General features: G+C 35.5%; 1 protein-coding gene across 1 annotated transcript; it reads right to left on the bottom strand.

The window, feature by feature from the left end:
* Positions 1–280: 280 nt before the first annotated feature.
* LOC102827015 (olfactory receptor 7E24-like) lies at positions 281–8,176 on the bottom strand. Its single transcript, XM_006877870.1, has 2 exons — positions 8,172–8,176; positions 281–1,223 (listed from the first exon to the last, which is right to left on the bottom strand). Exons 1-2 carry the CDS (start codon positions 8,174–8,176, stop codon positions 281–283), a joined length of 948 nt encoding a protein of 315 aa, XP_006877932.1.
* Between the last annotated feature and the right edge of the window lie 213 nt (positions 8,177–8,389).

Genomic DNA, 8,389 nt, shown 5'->3' with positions numbered 1-8,389 from the left:
TAATTTGGTGGTTCAAACCAACCTTGCGGTCCAATGTTTACAATGCCATACCAGGAATCTTAGAACTCAATTGGGCATATATTTGAGTGTATCACAGATTCAAGAAATCATCCAGTCTCCTCCCCCACAAATAGGCCAAAGGAAAAATGTTTGAATTGAAACATCAATGAAAACAATGAGCAACAAAAATTATATAACCCATGGGACATGCTTGTCAGTTCAACAACAGTGTTTTACCGTTCTAATGCATATACCAAATTAGACTGTACAAATATTCACTTTATCCTCGTCTACTGAGGCATGTCTGCAAGGCCTTCTTGATATCCCTGTTCCTCAGGCTGTAGATGAAAGGGTTCAGCATGGGAGTGACCACAGAGTACATCACTGAAGCTACTGCACCACTCCTGAGAGAAGGAGAGATAATTGAACTCAGGTACACACCGATACTTGTTCCGTAAAATAAGAAAACAACTGACAGATGAGAGCTGCAGGTAGAAAAGGCTTTATACTTGCCATCGGATGAAGGAATTCTTAGTATAGAGGAAACAATTCTTGTGTAAGAGAAAAGGATCCCTGAGATTGGAACACCACCAAGAATGGCAGCAATACAATAGACTAGAATGTTTTTGGTGATGGTGCCAGAACAGGCAAGGTTGAGGAGGACAGAAGGGTCACAGAAGAACAGAGGAATTCCCACTTCTGGGCAAAAGGTAAGTTGTGACACCATAAAGCAGTGCAGCTGGGAGTTCAAGAGGCTGAGAAAACAAGACACCAAAACCAGCAAGCCACAGAGGTAAGGGTTCATAATAACTGGGTAGTGAAGTGGGTGACAGATGGCCACAAATCGATCATAAGCCATCACTGTAAGGAGTAGGTTATCCATACATCCAAAAAACAAATAAAATGACAACTGAATCAGGCAGTCGACATAGGAGATGATTCTGTGGTGTGTGTGGATATCCAGAAGCATCTTTGGGATCGTGGCAGAGGTGAAACCAATATCAGCCAAAGATAAGTTAGAGAGGAAGAAGTACATAGGGGTGTGGAGGTGAGGGTCAGAGCTGACAGCCAGGATGAAGAGCAGGTTCCCAACCACAGTGATCATGTACATGCACAGGAAGAGCCCAAAGAGGAAGGGCTGCAATTCTGGATCCTCTGAGAGGCCCAGGAGTAGGAATTCAGAGGTATGTGTTAGATTCTGTGGCTCCAGGTTGCAGAGACACCTTTGGGAAAGTAAAGAAATGTTGATGAATGAAAACAAGAAAACAGATACTTAGCACTGTGTCTACAATTTAAATTTATAACCTTTAAAAGTAAAACAATCACACTTAAGACTATACACCACCTTCAGAAAAATTTCTCAGTTGTTGCAAAACATTTCTCCCTCAAACTCTTCATTAATTTCTGTGCTTTTCAGCTTTATCTATGCAATCCTGATTTAGAGACATTCAACTCAAGAATGCTGAGGAATGTTTAAGCATCGATGACATTTTCAGTTTGCAATGGGCTAATTATCAGACTGCAAAGTTGTTTGAACTGCAAGGTTGGTGGTTCAAGCTCACCAGCTACTCCTTGGAAACCCTATAAAGGGTCACAATGGGTCAGAATCGACTTGACGACACTTAAAAATAACAACTCAGAAAAGTTGAGTATCAGACAGGCTTAATGGGGAATTCTATTGAGCATTTGTAGGGTTGAAGTCAATCCCTCTTAAAAGTTTCTGGCAACATCAGAGATGGTGGTAGTGGCCATTGTATAGAGAGATGGAGCAGCATAGGAACTATAGGCCCACGGACTGAGAAAGGCAGTATACTTGTGGGCAGGAGAGTGGCTTGCAAAGTGTGCCTTTTGGACATTTGAACTAATACATATTTTCAATGTGATATGCATACATCACACAAACACAGAGGGTAAAATAGATAAATATTGTTATTTGATAGTGCATGGAGGGAATTTTAAACATTGCAACAATTTGTTGAATATAAAATTGATGATCTGCCCTATAAACCTTCACTCAATGCACAATAAAAGAATTAAGAAAAAGAAGTTTCCAAAAACAAAAGAAGAAAGAACATATTACCTAATGGTACTGATGAGGTAGTGTTAACTTAATCAGAACCATACAAGCACAACACAAGAAATAAAACTATAGGATGATTACAATTAAAAATCTGTTAAATATTATTTCTGTTAGTGACACTATTCACAACAAAATGAAACACTATGATATTCTCACAATTGTTTTTATGCTTGAGATGCATTAACTATATTTTTCCATCTCACTTAAAGTCTTGCTGTTTATCGCTGAACCTTTACTTAACGAATGATGAAGTCCTTTTTTGGGGATCGGGCATTCATGACAACACATCCTAAGTGTGTGAGATGCAGTCCAAGGGAATACATTCTGGCTGTACTTATTCCAAAAGAGATTTATTTCTTCTGATAGACCATGGGACTTTCAATACTCTTTGTGAACATCATAATTCAAAGGCATGGATTCTTGTACGGTTTTCTTCTTCACTGTTTAGCTTTCACATGCATTTCAGGTGATTGAAAACACCTTGGTTTGTGTCAGGCACACCTTATTTCTCAAAGTTACATCTTTGCTCTCTAATACTTAAAAAAAAAAAAAAAAAAATTGAAGCAGATTTGTCCTAGGTAATGCAGCATTTGATTTATTGACTGTTATTTTCATGAGAGAGGATTATGGATCCAAGTAAAACAAAATTCTTGACATTATCAAAGTTTTTTTCTATTTATTGTGAATATTATCTGTTGATTCAGTTGTGAGGATTTTTGTTTTGTTTTGTTTTGTTTCATTGTGCTGTTATCCTTACTGAATCGTGTAGTCTTTGATTTGTATCTATAAATACTTCAAGTACTCTTCATTTTCAGCAAACAAAGTTGTATCATCTGAAAATGGCAGGTTGTTAGCCTTTCTCTAATCCTGATGTCATATTATATTTCATATATTACAAATTTCTGGATTATTTGCTTTGTTTACATACTGAATAAGTATTATAAAAGGATACAACCCATATGCAAACCTTTCCTGATTTTAAACCATGTAGTATCCCCTTGTTCAGTTGAATGACTGCCTCTTGGTCTATGCACAGTTTCTACAAGTGTACAAGTAAGGTTTCTGGGATTCACATTGTTTGCAAAGTTATCTATAGTTTGTTATGATCCACACAATAGACTGTCTTTGCATAGCCAATAAATCACAAGTAAGAATCTTTCTGGTATTCTCTGCTTTCAGAAAAGATCCATCTAATGAGAGCAATTACATCCCTCATCTTACATCCTCTTCTGAATCCTGTTAGAATTTCTGGTAGCTCCCTATCAATGCACTGCTGAAACTGTTTTTGAAATATCTTCAGCACAGTTTTACTTGTGTATGATACTGATGATTGTTGCATAATTTGTTGGATTTTTGGATATTGATACTGTTGAATAATTTCCACATTCTGTAGGGTCATCTTCCTTGGATACACACAAATATGGATTTTTCTCAATTAGTGACCAGGTAGTTATCTTCCAATTTTTTTTTATATATAAATGAATGCCTCCAGTCTGGCTTCAGGCTGTTGAAACACTTCTATCAGTATTTAATAAATTCCTGGATCCTTGTTTCTGCCATTACCTTTATTTAGTGCAGCTTGGACTTCTTTTCTCAGTACCCGTTGTTCTAATTATGTTTTACCTCTTGAAATAATTAAGCATCTACCAATTTTTTTTGGTACAGCTCCTCAGTATATTCATTTTCTTTTGATGTTCCTTCATTGGTCAATATTTTGTACCCTAGAGTCCTTCACTATTTCAACTTGAGGTTTGAATTTTTTCATCAGTTCTTTTAGCTTGAGAAATGCTGAGTGTATTCTTCCCTTTTTGTTTTCTAATGCCAGGTCTTCACACATTTTTTTTTTTTTAATATTTTATCTTATCTTCTTGAGCTGTTGTTTGAATTTTTCTATTCAACTCTATGTCATTTCTCCTTTTAACTTTAGCTAACCTATGTTCAAGAATCCTTAGGATAAGTTGTAGGAGAAGAAATGGACTGCTAACCACAAGGTCGGCAGTACAAACCTAGCAGCCACTCCTCAGAAACCCTATTCAGAATTGTTGCAAGTTGGAATTGACTCAATGGCATTTCATAACAACAGCAATGTTCAAGAATAAGTTTCACAGACTTTTTATATATCCACTTTTTGCCTACTTTTTAATGACCTTTTGCTATCTTCATATGTGATATTCTTGATGTTATCTCACTTCTGTCCTTCGTGTTCAATGGACCCAATCTTATATTGAAGTGGTCTCTGAATTAAGGTAAGTCAGAATCAGTGCTTTATTTCAGCTCTTCTGTAGTTGTTTCAGTTATCTTTAGCGCTTTTGAGCTTACATATGAGCAATTAATGGTCTGCTCCACAATGAGTTCCTTGCCTTGTTTTGACTGATGATATTAAGGTTTCTTATTGTCTTTCCCCAGAGGTGTATTCCAGCTCATTCCTAAATATTCCATATGGTGAGGTGCATGTGCATAGTCACTGTTTATGTTTTTATTTTATTTATTTATTTTTAAGAAAATGGTGTTGGTAATGAAAAAGTTACTAGTCTTACAGATTTCTAATGTGAAAATCCCAGCTTCCTTTCTGTTTGTTGTTGTTGTCAGGGGCTGTAGAGTTGGTTCTGACTCATAGAAACCCTGTATAGGGTTTTTGAAGAGTGACTAGTTAATTTGACCCTCCAATCTTGTGCATTAACCCAAGGTGCCACAGATTACCAATGGCATAGATTTGAAATGCTGACCTTGAGTAACCACTATGCTACCAGAATTTAAATATTTAAACCACTATGCTAGCATAATTTAAATATTAGTGATACAAAAAAAGTCATTCTTTTAGGCATATTGCTGTTGTTAAGTGCCATTAAATAGATTCCCACTCATAGAGACCCTATATAGGGTTTCCAAGGAGAGGCTGTTCAGCTTGAACTGCCAATCTGTGGTTCAAAGTTACACTGATGTTCAAACCAACCATGCAGTCCAGCATATTAACCTGCAGTGGCATATCAGGTGTCTGTATAGATATTATCTTATTACAGACCAAAATATTAACAATGTCAAAGAAAGGAAAACTATAGGAATAGAGATTCAGAAGATGAGGAGGTCAAGTAGACATCAGGACACAATAGACTGTTGTAAATGCATGGAAAACTTAATAAACTATAGGGTAACTCCAATGAAAATTTTGAGAAGAATTAGCACAAAAAACATGAACTCAGATCACAAAGTTATGCAGAACAAAGGAATGAACAGCATCACAAAAAAATTAACATAATGACAGCAATTAGTCTACACCTATCAATAATTGCACTGAATGTCAATGGATTTAATGCATGAGTGAAGAGAAAGAGAGTGGCAGAAAGGATAAGAAAACAAGACCCTTCAATATGCAGCCTGCAAGAGACACACCATACACACAAAGACAAAAACAGACTAAAAGTTAAAGGATGGAAAACAATATACAAAGTTAACTGCAATAAAAAACAAGCAGGAGTGGCAATACTAATCTCTGATAAAATGAAATTTCAGGCAAAAATCAGCATACGAGATAAAGAAGGACACTATCTCATGATTAAAGTGTCAACTGAGCAAAAAGACATAACCATAATAAACATCTACACTCCCAATGAAAGAGTGCCATGATATATAAAGCAAACCCTACTAAAATTGAAGAAAGACATAGATAAATCTCCAATTACTGTGGGAGATTTTAATATGCCACTTTAGAAAAAGGACAGAAAACCAGAAAGAAACTTGACAAAGCTACAGAGGAAATAAACAACACAATCAATCAAATTGCCCTCATGATGTTTACAAAACATTCAAGCCAACAACAGCACAATATACATTCTTCTCCAGTACCCATGGAATATTCTCCAGAATTGACCATGTGTTAGGTCACAAAGCAAGCCTCCACAAATTAACAAATATTAAAATACTACAAAGCATCTTTTCACACCACAGTACCAGAAAACTAGAAAACAACACTAAGAAAACCAAGGAAAGAAACTTTAATACATGGAAACTGAATAACACCCTGCTGAAGAGTGAGTAGATAATACAAGTAATTAAACATAAAATCAGAAAGTTCCTAGAAACAAATGAGAAAGAAAACACAACATACCAAAATCTTTGGGACACCGCAAAAGTGGTGCTGAGAGGACAATTTATTGTGATACATATGCACATCCACAGAGAAGAACCAAAATTAACACCTTAACACAGCATCTCTAGAAACTAGAAACAGACCAAAAGAGGGAACCTATAGTCACTGAAAGAAAAGAAATAATAAAGATCAAAGTGATAATAAATGAGGTGGAAATCAGAAAAACTATAGAAAGAATCAACTGGACAAGAAACTGGTTCTTTAAAATTATTAACAAAATTGACAGACCATTGGAAAATGTAACAAAAGAAAAGAGGGTTAAGACACAAATAACATGCATTAGAAACCACATGGGTGATGTCACAACAGAACCAAAGGAAATCACAAAGTTAATAACAAAATACTATGAAGAGCTGTACTCTAACAAATTTGAAAACTTAGAAGAGATGGATACATTTTAAGAAAAATATGACCTACATAAACTCACACACAGTGAAATAGAGGATATGAACACACCTATAAAAAAAGAAGAAAATGATCAGTTCATCAAAAAACTCACAACCAAAAGAAGTCCAGGTACAGATGGCTTCATTGGTGAGTTCTACCAAATATTCAGGGATGAGCTGTCACCATTTCTACTCAATTTATTCCAGAATATAGAAGAGGATGGAAAAAATCCTTAATCCTTTTTATGAAGCAAGCATAACTCTCATACCAACACCAAGGAAGGACATCGCTGAGATAGACAATTATAGACCAATATCCTTCATGAACATAGATGTAAAAATTCTCAACAAAATCCTAGCCAACAGGACATTAAAAAAAAATAATACATCATGATTAATTGGGATTCATATTAGGGATGCAAGGATGGTTAAAGATTAGAAAAACAATCAATATGTAATCCACTATGTAAAAAAGAAAAAAGGAAAGAAAAACACATGATTATATCGATTGATGCAGAAAATGCATTTGACAAAATCCAACATCCATTCCTGCTATAAACACTCAACAAAGTGGAAATTGAAGGGAAATTCCTCAACATAATTAAGAGCATATATGCAAAATCAACAGCCTACATTACTCTCAATGGAGAGAAACTGAAAGACTTCCCTCTGTGAATGGGAACCAGACAAGGATGCTCTTTGTCATCACTTCTATTCAACATTGTGCTGGAAGTCTTAGCAAGAGCTATATGGCAAGACAGAGAAAATAAAGGCATCCAAATTGGTAAAGAGGAAGTATATTTGTAGACATTAGGGTCTTATACATAAAAAATAAGCAAAGTCTCAGTAAAAAAGCTACTAGACCTCATTGGTAGATTCAACAATGTGGCAGAATATAAGATTATCATACAAAAATCAGTTAGATTCTTCTACACCTATAACAACAGTGCTGAAAAGGTGATTATGAAAGCTATACTAATTGGAATTGCTGCCCAAAGAATGAATTATTTAGGAAAAAATGTTACCAGAGAAACCAAGGTCCTATACAAAGTAAATTACAAAGTACTACTACAAGAATCCAAAAGAGACCTACAAAAATGGAAGAATGTACCATGCTGTTGGATAGGAAGACTTAACATTTTGAAAATGTCAATACTGCCCAAAGTAATTTACACATAATGAAATCCCAATCCAGATTCTAATGACATTCTTTAAATGGAAAAACAATTACAAGCTTTATATGGAAAGGAAAGAGACCCAGGATAAGCAAAGCACTGCTTAAGAATAAGAATAAGAATAAGAATGGCAACTTCTCACTCCCTGATATCAAAATTTACTCCATGGCTTCAGTGGTCAAAACAGCCTGGTACTGGTACATTGGAAGATACATTGATCAATGGAACAGAATCGAGAATCCAGAATTTAATCCATCGACATACAGCCAATAGATTTTGACAAATTACCTAAGTGTATTGCATGGGGAGGTGATAGTCTCTTCAACAGATGGTGCTGGCAGAACCGGAAAGCAATAAGCAAAAGACTGAAAGAAGACCTTTACCTCATGTCTCATACAAAAACCAACTCAGCATGGATTAAAGACCTAAATGTGAATCCCAGAATTATAAAGGCCATTAGTAAAAAATACAGACAAATGTGAGGGATCTAATAAAGGGCATACATAGACTGCAAAACATCTTGAAAATTACACACAAAAAAGTGGAGAAAATAGATGATTGGAACATACTAAAAATTAAAAATGTATGTGCAGGAAGGAAG

This window comes from Chrysochloris asiatica, unplaced genomic scaffold (assembly GCF_000296735.1).
Source record: "Chrysochloris asiatica unplaced genomic scaffold, ChrAsi1.0 scaffold00654, whole genome shotgun sequence".
NCBI lineage: Eukaryota > Metazoa > Chordata > Mammalia > Afrosoricida > Chrysochloridae > Chrysochloris > Chrysochloris asiatica.
Note: the sequence above shows the minus strand (reverse complement) of the source record. Positions and strands in the feature narration are given on the sequence as shown.